Source organism: Lepisosteus platostomus, chromosome 16 (assembly GCF_059453375.1).
Source record: "Lepisosteus platostomus isolate fLepPlt1 chromosome 16, fLepPlt1.hap1, whole genome shotgun sequence".
NCBI classification, from domain to species: domain Eukaryota; kingdom Metazoa; phylum Chordata; class Actinopteri; order Semionotiformes; family Lepisosteidae; genus Lepisosteus; species Lepisosteus platostomus.
Window position 1 is genome coordinate 306363 of NC_142626.1, and position 13666 is coordinate 320028.

General features: G+C 59.4%; 1 protein-coding gene across 1 annotated transcript; it reads right to left on the bottom strand.

Annotated features, from left to right (window-relative positions):
- Positions 1–54: 54 nt before the first annotated feature.
- rps6ka4 (ribosomal protein S6 kinase A4) lies at positions 55–12785 on the bottom strand. Its single transcript, XM_088609241.1, has 17 exons — positions 11362–12785; positions 9664–9735; positions 8616–8834; positions 8179–8294; positions 7329–7436; positions 6778–6858; positions 6166–6269; positions 5924–6074; positions 5622–5783; positions 4720–4845; positions 3990–4123; positions 3322–3415; positions 2742–2912; positions 2426–2617; positions 2032–2191; positions 1458–1621; positions 55–842 (listed from the first exon to the last, which is right to left on the bottom strand). The coding sequence occupies exons 1-17, from the start codon at positions 11447–11449 to the stop codon at positions 639–641; spliced, it is 2346 nt and encodes a 781-aa protein (XP_088465367.1). The 5' UTR covers positions 11450–12785; the 3' UTR covers positions 55–638.
- Positions 12786–13666: the final 881 nt, after the last annotated feature.

The window sequence follows — 13666 nt, forward strand, 5'->3', positions numbered from 1 at the left end:
GGTTCAGGGGTCAGGGGTCACAGGCTCAAGTCCCAGGAACCACTGAAGCTCACCTACAATCATTATTTTTATTATTTTTTTAAATAAAACTTCCAAAACATTCTGGTTAAAAAGCACAGTAATACCATTGGGCTAAAACAATATGATATATTAAAGTTCTCGTATTACAAATTCCTGACGTGAAAAAAAGAAAAGAGCTTCTTCTTGCCAGCGAATCCCCTGGGCCACAGCCCCCCACACCCCCCCCCGGGGCCAAGGGCCGAAAGGGGGGCACCTCCTGGTCTCCATGGTTACAAAACCTGTCTTAAAAAATTCACAAACGGGTAAAATTACAGCAACGACAACAAGTAAAAAACGGAGCTTTACATTCGTCATGAGAAGACTTAGCACTGACTGCAGGAGAATGAGTACGCCGCTCGTCAACACGGACTCCAGCGACCCAGCAGCACGGCCCACCTTAAAGCTGAATTCGTGATTCCCGGGCGCAGAGGCAGCTCGAGCCGCGCCAGACCACAGCAGGCGGATCCACTCCAGGATGTACAGTGTGGACAGGCTCCCAGCGCACAGATGGGACTCGATGAGCCGAGCCGAAGTCTCCCGCGGCTGGCAGCCCCCGGAGTGGATCGGACAGCTGTGCTCTAGGACTCGGGCGTGGTGCTGCCAGGAGGGGGGGGGGCGCGCGGGTGGGAGGACGAAGAGGAGGAGGAGGAGGAAGAGGAAGAGGAGGAGCTCCTCCGCGTCTCCACGCCCGTGCTGGTCATCTTCATCTTCCTGCGCTTGGCCAGGGGCGCGTTGTCCACGCTCTTGAGGAAGAAGCCCTCACGCTTGCCTCTGTTGAAGGCCTGCAGGGACAGACGCAGACAACTGCAACAGCTCGTCCATTCCCAGAATTCCCACACCTGCCACGGCCTGGGCAGTCAGTGAGCCTGCCTCTCAATAATAATAATATAGTGTGTGACCTCCTGTCCGAGCCTGAGGAACAGACAGTGAGCCTGTCTCTCAATAATAATAATACAGTGTGCGATCTCCTGTCCCAGCCTGAGGAACAGACAGTGAGCCTGTCTCTCAATAATAATCATACAGTGTGTGCTCTCCTGTCCCAGCCTGAGGAACAGACAGTGAGCCTGTCTCTCAATAATAATCATACAGTGTGTGATCTCCTGTCCCAGCCTGAGGAACAGACAGTGAGCCTGTCTCTCAATAATAATAATACAGTGTGTGATCTCCTGTCCCAGCCTGAGGAACAGACAGTGAGCCTGTCTCTCAATAATAATAATACAGTGTGTGATCTCCTGTCCCAGCCTGAGGAACAGACAGTGAGCCTGTCTCTCAATAATAATAATACAGTGTGTGATCTCCTGTCCCAGCCTGAGGAACAGACAGTGAGCCTGTCTCTCAGTAATACTAATAATACAGTGTGAGCCCCCTGTCTCCTCTCTCCTGTCTCTCTCTCTCACCTTGTACGTAGCGTTGACATAGGTCCTCACAGTGGGTCCACAGGACTCCAGCACATCAGGGGTCCTCAAGGGGGTGGAGGACAGCGCACCCCCATTCTGCAGCCACTCGTTCTCCCGCAGGACGGACATCTTGAGGCGCTTGGCGGGGTCCACCGTCAGCAGGCCTGTGGGGAGAGAGGCCAACAGTTACAGTTACAGTCACCATAACAGCGATAGGAACAGTAACAGTGATTGTCACAGTAATAATAGTAATCCTTACACTTATAGAGCTGGACTGGACACTCCACTCAGAGCTCTTTCCAGATACTGGGGAACCCCTCCACCCCCACCAGTGTGTACCCCCACCTGGATGATGCGCCAGTCCGCTCCCCACAAACCAGCTCTCAGTGGGGAGGAGAGCAGAGTGATGGAGCCAGTTCAGAGATGGGGGTTATTAGGAGGCCATGATGGGTAAAACCCAGGGGGGGAATTTGGCCAGGACACTGGGGTAACACTCAGACATCCCTGGGGTGCAGACCCCAGGGCTAAGGGGGCTGTGAGGTGAACTGTGGGGACGTGGCCAGGGACGTCATACCTCTCACCAGGTCTTTGGCTTCCTCGGACACGCCCCTCCAGGCCTCTCCCTCCAATGAGAAGTCTCCCTCTTTGATCTTGCGCATGATGTCGGCGGCGTGCGATGACGTCATCCCCTTCTGCCCACTCTGGAAGGGAACCTGGCCTGACAGCATCGTGTACTGGAACAGAGAGACACAGACAGGGTAGGGACAGGCACAGAGAGAGAGAGAGACACTGAGAGACAGACAGGCTGTGAGAGACACAGAGAGAGACAGTGGAAGACAGACAGGCAGTGAGAGAGAGACAAGACACAGAGAGAGACAGGTAGTGAGAGAGACAGACAGGCAGTGAGAGAGAGAGACAGGCAGTGAGAGAGAGGTAGGGAGATAGAGAGACGGGCGCGGAGAGGGTACCAGGATGACGCCGAGACTCCAGAGGTCGCAGGCCTGGTCGTATCCGGCGCTGTGGAACAGCTCTGGCGCGGCGTACTGCAGGGTGAAGCAGGGCGTCTGCAGGGGCATGCTGCCAGCAGGGCACAGCCGCGCGAAGCCGAAGTCGATCACCTTGAGCGCCGCGTCCTCGCCCTCGTCCGCGAACAGCAGGTTCTGCACAGCGCAGACAGAGTGACCATCAGCTGCTCCACACCCCCACCACTGTCAGCGTACGTCAGCGCCAGACTCGCATTGACCCAGTGTCGCATTGCAGTATTGGGGTACAGAGCGACAGTACCTCAGGTTTGAGGTCGCGGTGCACCACCCCCACGTCGTGCATGAAGCTGACGGCCGACACCAGGCTCTTCATCAGCAGGCTGGCCTCCCCCTCAGCAAAGAGCTTCTTCCTCTTGATCCTCTCCAGCAGCTCCCCGCCCTCCAGCAGCTCCAGCACCAGGTACATGTGGTACTGAGAGAGGGCCAGACTCAGCGCAGAGTCCGTGTGTGTGTGTGTGTGTGTGTGTGTGTGTGTGTGTGTGTGTGTGTGTGTGTGTGTGTGTGTGTGTGTGTCTCTCCAGCAGCCCGTCTGTCTGCGTGTCCAGCTGTCTCTCCCTCAGCCTGTCTGTCTATCTCTCTAGCAGCCTGTCTCTCTCTCTCTGTCGCAGTCTGTCTGTCCGTCTGCCTATCTGTGTGTCCACCTGTCTCTCCCTCAGCCTGTCTGTCTGTGTGTCCATCTGTCTCTCCCTCAGCCTGTCTGTCTATCTCTCTAGCAGCCTCTCTCTCTGTCGCAGTCTGTCTGTCTGCCTATCTGTGTGTCCATCTGTCTCTCCCTCAGCCTGTCTGTCTCTCTCTCTCTGTCGCAGCCTGTCTGTCTCTACCTGGTCCTGGAAGACCTCGTGCAGTTTCACAATGTTGGGGTGACCGTCACACTGCCGCAGAGCCGTCACCTCCCTCTGTGTGTTCACCTCCATCCTGACAACACAGACACAGTGACAGCATCTCAGCATGACAGCTTCATGTGTGTGAACCGTCAGTCCAGTCTGGGTCACACTGTACCCCTACAGTCCAGTCTGGGTCACCCTGTACCCCTACAGTCCAGAGATCACTGGTCCAGTCTGGGTCACACTGTACCCCTACAGTCCAGTCTGGGTCACACTGTAGCCCTACAGTCCAGAGATCACTGGTCCAGTCTGGGTCACACTGTACCCCTACAGTCCAGAGATCACTGTCCAGTCTGGGTCACACTGTACCCCTACAGTCCAGTCTGGGTCACACTGTAACCCTACAGTCCAGAGATCACTGTCCAGTCTGGGTCACACTGTACCCCTACAGTCCAGAGATCACTGTCCAGTCTGGGTCTCACTGTACCCCTACAGTCCAGAGATCACTGGTCCAGTCTGGGTCACACTGTACCCCTACAGTCCAGTCTGGGTCACCCTGTACCCCTACAGTCCAGAGATCACTGGTCCAGTCTGCCTGGGCTGCCCGTGACCGTGCCGAACTGTGAGTCACGGGTTCGAGCCAGGTGCCCCCGGCAGAAACACACCTGCGGCTGACGATCTTCACGGCGAACTCCTGGCCCGTCTGCCGGTGCCGACACCGGCGGCACACGGAGAAACTGCCCTCCCCCAGGGGCGGCTCCTGCAGGCACAGGTCATACTGCTGGAAGAACTGGGAGTCCTGCAGAGACAGGGCGCAGCTGTGGGGACAGTCTGAACTGCTCTGGCCACACTGACACAGGAGAGGGGAGAGGAGAGAGACAGGGGACAGGGGAGAGGGGAGAGGAGAGAGGAGAGAGACAGGGGAGAGAGGGGAGAGAGAGGAGAGGGGAGAGAGGAGAGACGAGAGGGGGGAGGGGAGAGAGGAGACAGGGGAGAGGGTGGAGAGAGAAGGGAGAGGGGAGAGGGGAGATGGGGGGAGGGGAGAGAGAGGAGAGAGAGGAGAGGGGAGGGGAGAGAGGAAAGAGGAAAGAGGGGGGAGAGAGAGAGGAGAGAGAGGAGAGACGAGAGGGGGGAGAGGGGAGAGAGGGGAGAGGGGAGAGGGCAGAGGAGAGAGGAGAGAGGAGAGGGGAGAGGGGAGAGAGAGAGGAGAGGGTGGAGAGGGGAGAGAGAGGGGAGAGGAGAGACGAAAGAGGGGAGAGGAGAGACGAGAGGGGGGAGAGGAGAGAGGGGGAGAGGGGAGAGGGGAGAGGGGAGAGAGGGGAGAGGGGAGAGGGGAGATGGGGGGGGGTGGGACGTGCAGACGGTACTGAGCTCAGCGTGTATCTGGGCTGGTACCTTGAGCATGGCACTGCGCTCCACGCTGGCAGAACCAGGCCGGTCTGGGCTCATCTGGGCCTCCAGGAAGTCGCCCATCACTGCGTTGCGGTTGAAGAGGATTGAAGGAGCGATGAAGGAGTAGCCCTGGACAGAGACAAGAGTCACAGAGTCACCCTCCTGACACACAGAACAGCAGCGGACACGGTGTCAGCGGGGTGGGCTCTCAGGGGGGCGGGCTCTCAGGGGGGTTGGTCCCTCAGGGGGGCGGGCTCTCAGGGGGGTTTGTCCCTCAAGGGGGTTGGTCCCTCACGGGGGCAGGCTCTCAGGGGGGCTGGTCCCTCAGGGGGGTTGGTCCCTCAGGGGGGCGGGCGGGCTCTCAGGGGGGTTGGTCCCTCAGGGGGGTTGGTCCCTCAGGGGGGCAGGCTCTCAGGGGGGTTGGTCCCTCAGGGGGGCGGGCTCTCAGGGGGGCGGGCCCCTCAGGGGGGTTGGTCCCTCAGGGGGGCGGGCTCTCAGGGGGGCGGGCTCTCAGGGGGTTGGTCCCTCAGGGGGTTGGTCCCTCAGGGGGGCGGGCGGGCTCTCAGGGGGGTTGGTCCCTCAGAGGGGTTGGTCCCTCAGGGGGGCGGGCGGGCTCTCAGGGGGGTTGGTCCCTCAAGGGGGTTGGTCCCTCAGGGGGGCAGGCTCTCAGGGGGGTTGGTCCCTCAGGGAGGTTGGTCCCTCAGGGGGGCGGGCTCTCAGGGGGCGGGCTCTCAGGTGGTTGGTCCCTCAGGGGGGCGGGCTCTCAGGGGGTTGGTCCCTCAGGGGGGCGGGCTCTCAGGGGGGTTGGTCCCTCAGGGGGGTTGGTCCCTCAGGGGGGCGGGCTCTCAGGGGGGTTGGTCCCTCAGGGGGGCGGGCTCTCGGGGGCGGCGGGGGCGTGCTCGGACCTGGAAGAGGCGGTCAGTGCTGGGGGGGGTGCTGGCCGGGGAGTCTGTGGGGTCCATGCTGGTGAATTCCTCCGCAAAGTTACTGACGTCCAGCTCGCTGCGCAGCTCCGGACGGAAAGGAGCCGGAATCTTCTTCGCTGCCAGATCTGCCCAGTTCAGACCCTGCGGACAGAGAGAGGGGTTAGAGGAGAGAGAGGGGGGTTAGAGGGGAGAGAGAGAGAGGGGGGTTAGAGGGGAGAGAGAGGGGGTGGTTAGAGGGGGGGCAGGACAGGGATCCCGAGGGAAGGAGAGGTGGGGGGCACCTTGAAGAAGGGGTGACTCTTGATGTCGTCGGCCCCGCGGGGCCCCGCGCCCAGCCTCCTGCGGGGGTCCTTCACCAGCAGCTTCCGCAGCAGGTCCTTCGCCAGGGGGCTCATGTCCGCAGGGAACGGGGGGTCACAGCGCAGGATCCGCCTGGACAGGGACACCACACTGAGCAGACAGATCCCAGGATGTACCCCAACTCCTCTCCCCCTCTCCTGGGGCGCAGTCGGGGTAACCTCACCTGGACACGTCGGCCTGGGAGTTCTTCTCGCCCTCCAGGGTGAAGGGAGAGGCTCCGGTCAGCAGCTCGAACATCAGGATTCCCAGACTCCACCAGTCCACGGACTGCGCACAGAGAGGGGGACCCCGTCAGCCCTCGGCTCCACTGCCCGATCCCCAGAGACCCCGCGCTCAGTCAGTCCGGCCGGGACTCTGGGATTCTGGCCGTCCGGGAGTCAGTCGGTCAGTCCGTCGGTCCGGGAGTCGGTCCGTCAGTCCGGGAGTCGGTCCGGGAGTCGGTCCGGGAGTCGGTCCGGGAGTCGGTCTGGGAGTCGGTCTGGGAGTCAGTCCGTCAGTCCGGGAGTCGGTCCGTCAGTCCGGGAGTCGGTCTGGGAGTCGGTCCGGGAGTCGGTCTGGGAGTCGGTCCGTCAGTCTGGGAGTCGGTCCGTCAGTCCGGGAGTCGGTCTGGGAGTCGGTCCGGGAGTCGGTCCGGGAGTCGGTCTGGGAGTCGGTCTGGGAGTCGGTCTGGGAGTCAGTCCGGGAGTCGGTCCGTCAGTCCGGGAGTCGGTCCGTCAGTCCGGGAGTCGGTCCGTCAGTCCGGGAGTCAGTCGGTCCGTCAGTCTGGGAGTCTCACCTTGCCGTGCCCAGACTTGCCTCGGATGATCTCCGGAGCCATGTACTCGATGGTGCCGCAGAAGGAGTAGGTCCGCTCTTTCTATAGGGAGACAGAGCAGGCTGACACACTGCAGGCTGGACTGGGAGCTGGATGAGTTCTTCACTGGGATTATAATCAGACTCACTGACACTGACAGAGCAGTCTGAGACACTGCAGGCTGGACTGGACTGGCTGGACTGGGAGCTGGATTAGTTCTTCACTGGGATTATAATCAGACTCACTGACAGAGCAGGCTGGACAGGACTGACATATTCCAATTATCCAAACAAAGACTAGCATGGGGACTATCAGATATAATACAATAAAACTACTCGATGGAGGTAATTAAATGTACTGTACCCACTTCAGTTTATTAACCCGTTCATCTCTCATGGACTGCTGCTACGTTTTTAAGCACCTGTACGCGATTTTTTGAGACCTAAGTGAATTTTAAATTCTGCTTTGTGTGTTTATGTTTGATGTCCTTCTTACAGGAGAAGCCCAAGACAAGTGTCCACAGCTCTGATCACCTCATCGTCCAGGAACTCTTTGCTCAGGCCGAAGTCCGTGAGCACCACGTGGCCCTCGCTGTCCAGCAGGATGTTCTCCAGCTTGATATCCCGGTAGACGATTCCCAGCTGGGAGAAAACAGAGGCGCCCTGGTCAGACAGCAGCATCGGATGCACAGATAAGACACAGACAGAGTTTAAACTGTCCAGGAGGAACACTGGGTCTCTCTCTCTCTCCCAGTTACCCCAGTCCGGGAGAAACACTGGGTCTCTCTCTCTCTCTCCCAGTTACCCCAGTCCAGGAGAAACACTGGGTCTCTCTCTCTCCCAGTTACCCCAGTCCGGGAGAAACACTGGGTCTCTCTCTCTCTCTCCCAGTTACCCCAGTCCAGGAGAAACACTGGGTCTCTCTCTCTCCCAGTTACCCCAGTCCAGGAGAAACACTGGGTCTCTCTCTCTCTCTCCCAGTTACCCCAGTCCAGGAGAAACACTGGGTCTCTCTCTCTCCCAGTTACCCCAGTCCAGGAGAAACACTGGGTCTCTCTCTCTCCCTCCCAGTTACCCCAGTCCAGGAGAAACACTGGGTCTCTCTCTCTCCCAGTTACCCCAGTCCGGGAGAAACACTGGGTCTCTCTCTCTCTCTCCCAGTTACCCCAGTCCAGGAGAAACACTGGGTCTCTCTCTCTCCCTCCCAGTTACCCCAGTCCAGGAGAAACACTGGGTCTCTCTCTCTCCCAGTTACCCCAGTCCAGGAGGAACACTGGGTCTCTCTCTCCCCCAGTGACTCCAGTCCAGGAGGAACACTGGGTCTCTCTCTCCCCCAGTGACTCCTGCCCGTGAGTCCCACAGTCAGACAGGAACGCAGAGGGACCTTGTGCAGGTGCTCCAGCGCCAGCACGATCTCTCCGATGTAGATGGCGACCTCGTCCTCACTGAAGCGGTCCCGCTGGTACAGGTGTGTGAACATCTCACCCCCGCTGACATAATCTGACACAGGAGACACACAGCAGTCAGCTCACACTCTCTGAGGACACGGGGATAGGCAGAGGACAAGCAGGGGGCACAGGCTGGGGGGGACAGGTAGAGGACAGGCTGGGGGGACAGGTAGAGGACAGGCTGGGGGGGACAGGTAGAAGACAGGCTGGGGGGACAGGGGCGGGGGGGACAGATAGAGGACAGGCAGGGGGGGACAGGTAGAAGACAGGTTGGGGGGACAGGTAGAGGACAGGTTGGGGGGGGGACAGGCGGAGGACAGGTTGGGGGGGACAGGTAGAGGACAGGTAGGGGACAGGCGGAGCAGGCCCTGACCCAGGATGAGGTGCAGCTTGGCGTGGGTCTGGAAGGCGTAGTGCAGCGTGACCAGGAAGGGCGACTGGCGGATGTGCTCCAGGACCTGGCGCTCGGTGCGCGTGTGCTCCGCCGTCTTCGCCTTCTGCACGATGGCCGCCTTCTTCAGCACCTTCATGGCGTACAGCTTGCCCTCGTCGTGCCCGCTGGCCTTGCGCACCAGGAACACCTTCCCGTAGGCTGGGGGCACACAGGGCACAGGGCAGGTGACCACCGGGGGCACACAGGGCACAGGGCAGGTGACCACCGGGGACCACACAGGGCACAGGGCAGGTGACCACAGGGGGCACACAGGGCACAGGGCAGGTGACCACAGGGGGCACACAGGGCACGGGGCAGGTGACCACAGGGGGCACACAGGGCACAGGGCAGGTGACCACAGGGGGCACACAGGGCACGGGGCAGGTGACCACAGGGGACCACACAGGGCACGGGGCAGGTGACCACAGGGGACCACACAGGGCACAGGGCAGGTGACCACAGGGGGCACACAGGGCACAGGGCAGGTGACCACAGGGGCACACAGGGCACGGGGCAGGTGACCACCAGGGGCACACAGGGCACGGGGCAGGTGACCACCAGGGGGCAGTAACTGCCCAGCGCTGGGGGGCACACAGGGCACGGGGCAGGTGACCACAGGGGGCACACAGGGCACGGGGCAGGTGACCATCGGGGGGCACACAGGGCACAGGGCAGGTGACCACAGGGGGCACACAGGGCACAGGGCAGGTGACCACAGGGGGCACACAGGGCACGGGGCAGGTGACCACCGGGGACCACACAGAGCACAGGGCAGGTGACCACAGGGGGCAGTAACCGCCCAGTGCCGGGGGGCACACAGGGCACGGGGCAGGTGACCACTGGGGGGCAGTAACTGCCCAGGGTCAGGGGCCAGTAACAGGGAGAATGAGTACAGTGAGCGAGTTATTGTGCGTCTTTGCTAGTTTGTGAGTTATTGGGCGTCATTGCAAGTTTGTGAGTTATTGTGCGTCTTTGCCCGTCTGCTTACCTCCCGTCCCCAGCACCTTCAGCAGCTCAAAGTTCTCCATCCCAACTCTCTCCGTGTGCCCTGTCAGATTAGCTAGGAGGAGGAAGAGGGATAAATCTCATTACTGTCCACACACATCTGTCTCCTTCAAGACGCTCAACTGCCCCACAGCAAGTCTGACTGACAGCACTGTCACACCTGGAGCGGATCAGACTGCTGCACACTGGGAGTCTGACAGCACTGTCACACCTGGAGCTGATCAGACTGCTGCGCACTGGGAGTCTGACTGACAGCACTGTCACACCTGGAGCTGATCAGACTGCTGCGCACTGGGAGTCTGACCGACAGCACTGTCACACCTGGAGCGGATCAGACTGCTGCACACTGGGAGTCTGACTGACAGCACTGTCACACCTGGAGCGGATCAGACTGCTGCGCACTGGGAGTCTGACAGCACTGTCACACCTGGAGCGGATCAGACTGCTGCGCACTGGGAGTCTGACTGACAGCACTGTCACACCTGGAGCGGATCAGACTGCTGCGCACTGGGAGTCTGACTGACAGCACTGTCACACCTGGAGCGGATCAGACTGCTGCGCACTGGGAGTCTGACAGCACTGTCACACCTGGAGCGGATCAGACTGCTGCGCACTGGGAGTCTGACAGCACTGTCACACCTGGAGCGGATCAGACTGCTGCGCACTGGGAGTCTGACAGCACTGTCACACCTGGAGCGGATCAGACTGCTGCGCACTGGGAGTCTGACTGACAGCACTGTCACACCTGGAGCGGATCAGACTGCTGCGCACTGGGAGTCTGACTGACAGCACTGTCACACCTGGAGCGGATCAGACTGCTGCGCACTGGGAGTCTGACAGCACTGTCACACCTGGAGCGGATCAGACTGCTGCGCACTGGGAGTCTGACTGACAGCACTGTCACACCTGGAGCAGATCAGACTGCTGCGCACTGGGAGTCTGACAGCACTGTCACACCTGGAGCGGATCAGACTGCTGCACACTGGGAGTCTGACAGCACTGTCACACCTGGAGCGGATCAGACTGCTGCACACTGGGAGTCTGACAGCACTGTCACACCTGGAGCGGATCAGACTGCTGCGCACTGGGAGTCTGACAGCACTGTCACACCTGGAGCGGATCAGACTGCTGCGCACTGGGAGTCTGACAGCACTGTCACACCTGGAGCGGATCAGACTGCTGCACACTGGGAGTCTGACTGACAGCACTGTCACACCTGGAGCGGATCAGACTGCTGCGCACTGGGAGTCTGACAGCACTGTCACACCTGGAGCGGATCAGACTGCTGCGCACTGGGAGTCTGACTGACAGCACTGTCACACCTGGAGAGGATCAGACTGCTGCACACTGGGAGTCTGACTGACAGCACTGTCACACCTGGAGCGGATCAGACTGCTGCGCACTGGGAGTCTGACAGCACTGTCACACCTGGAGCGGATCAGACTGCTGCACACTGGGAGTCTGACAGCACTGTCACACCTGGAGCGGATCAGACTGCTGCACACTGGGAGTCTGACGGCACTGTCACACCTGGAGCGGATCAGACTGCTGCACACTGGGAGTCTGACTGACAGCACTGTCACACCTGGAGCGGATCAGACTGCTGCACACTGGGAGCCTGACTGACAGCACTGTCACAACTGGAAACACACGAACAGACAGCAGAAAGCCCAACACTCACCGTTCGTGAGCTGGTGTTTGACCGTGTGCTCCTCCCTGCCCTCCTCCCCGGAGTCCTCGGCTCCGCTGCCGGCGCTGTCTCCGGACATAGCGGCGCGGCTCCTGCCTGCGTATCCGGGAATTTACCGCATACAGGGCCGATATAGTCTCAGCAATCAGCCGTGGGTCGGAACTGAGAAACCTCGGTTTTAATGGGAGCCCCCAAAAAATGTGTATCGCGATTGATAAGCCAGGCAACTCGCTCGGACAGGTGGGGGTTATGAAAATGTTCCGGTTCGGCTACAACACCCGCCACGGCACCGGTGTACCGCCGTCTCTACATTTCACTGAACACACACACACAAAAAAAAAAACGGCGTTGCCACCTCTTCCCCGAAAATAAAAAAAGAGTTAATCACGAAAAAGCACTTTTAAAAAAAAAACGTTCTCCTCCACCTCCTCCTCCTCACCCGCCCCCTAACCCCGAGAGTACGGTGTTAACTCTTCATTCATTTCGGGCGCATATCCGGCCCAAGGCATCGCCTTCAGCCGCAGCAAATGGAACCATTTTTTATGATCAAATGCCGAATTTCCTCTTTTTTTAAGAAAAAAAAAGGAGGAGAAAACTACATGGTGCTCCGATACCAGCTAGCGCCGCGGTGGAGCCGGTGCTGCAAACACAAAGTTCCGGGTCCGGTGTCACAAGAGGCGCGGTGTGTTTCACTTTCTTCAAATCGTTACCTTTAATGTCAATTCATAATAATTATTAATTATTATCGTTCACCCCCCTCCCCGATCTTCGCCCTGCGACGCCTCAAGGGTAACAAGTTTTCGGCTTTACGGAAGGACACGGTCTTTCCCTCCTCCCCTCCCCAGAAAAAAATAAAATAAAATCATTTAAATATCCGCCGGAGTCCTGATTTATGCACCACAAAAAAAATAAAATATAATAAATAAACGTGTTTCTTCCCGTGTTTGACGAGCGTTACACGGGCGGAGACGTCGGATCGGTTCGCCTCGCTTCCTCGGCCCGGCTGCGGGGTCGCGGCGGTACCGGGCCCGGGTGGCAGGAAGGGGCGGGGGGGTCGGCGTCGGAAAGTGGGGTGTCGAGCTGGTTCGGGAACCGGGGTCGCCGGGCTCCTCTCCTGGCAGTGTCGGTGCCTGGCAGACTTGGCCCTACGGGGGCCGACGAGTTTGAATTGAAGTTGACGGGCGGGGCTGCCGAGGGGGGAGAGTGAGAGAGGGAAACGGGGTGGAAGGACTCCCTGTCCCCTCCCTCCTGCTATCCCGGCCCTGTCGATTCCCCTTTCTCCTCGAAAACGGCCTGGCTCGGTCCCGGCTGCCCCGCTCGCCTCCGCCCGGGGGCCGGCGGGACCTAGGAGGCCCGCAGCCCGTGGGAGGGACGCGCTGCGCCGGCCGAGCGGCGCTACGCCAGTCCGCTGCCGCGACCGCGGGCGGGCGGACGAGCAGGCCGAGTGTAACGGCGGTCCTGATGCGGCTTCTCTCCGAAAGCGAGTCGTGTTTTCAGACCGGCCCGACACTGACTAGAAGAAACTCTGGTTGAATTTCGAAAAGGATTTCGCCTAGAGAGAGTGATAGATCATGTTTTGTTGTTAAGCAAAACAGTGTTGCACTTCTCACCTGAAGTACCGCTCAGGGGAGAAATCCAATTTTAAGACAAAATGACGAGATCTAGTCCGGGCAGTTAGTACTGCAGCTATAAGAATTTATCTGACGGCTTCCTTTCCATTTTGTTTCCGAGGTATTCAGATCTCTGGGTGTTGAACACAGTCAACAAGTCTTTTCCAAGCAGCAGCACCTGAAAGTCTGGGGAAGCTGTTAAACGGACCCGTTAAATCAATATCGAGCTGTTTTCTAAACACACTGGTCACCTAGGACCAGGGCTGGACAGTCCTGTTTTAGACACACTGACCCTCCAGGACCGGACAGTCCTGTTGTAGACACACTGGTCATCTACGGCCAGGACCGGACAGTCCTGTTGTAGACACATGGACCCTCCAGGACCTGGACTGGACAGCCCTGTTCTAGACACACTGACGCTCCAGGACTGGGACTGGACAGCTCTGTTCTAGACACTGACCCTCCAGGACTGGCCAGCCCTGTTCTGCTACACACCACACTGACCCTCCAGGACTGGACAGTCCTGTTCTGGACACACTGACCCTCCAGGACCGGGACTGGACAGGTGGTAAGACTCAAGTGAAGGACCTTAGCTGTGTTCCCCCAGGGTTTTGAACCTGCAACCTCTCTGTCACATGACTGCCACTCGCCCTCTTTTGATGTATTTGACCCCACCCTGAGTACGA

What these genes read in the sequence shown, in the direction of transcription:
- rps6ka4 (XM_088609241.1), bottom strand. Translation starts at nt 11,449, where the DNA reads ATGTCCGGAGACAGCGCCGGCAGCGGAGCCGAGGACTCCGGGGAGGAG. An exon ending in CAAGCTGCACCTCATCCTGG is followed by an intron (nt 8,295 to 8,615) that starts GTCAGGGCCTGC and finishes CTCCTGTGTCAG; the next exon opens with ATTATGTCAGCGGGGGTGAG. An exon ending in AAGAGTTCCTGGACGATGAG is followed by an intron (nt 6,859 to 7,328) that starts GTGATCAGAGCT and finishes GTCTCCCTATAG; the next exon opens with AAAGAGCGGACCTACTCCTT.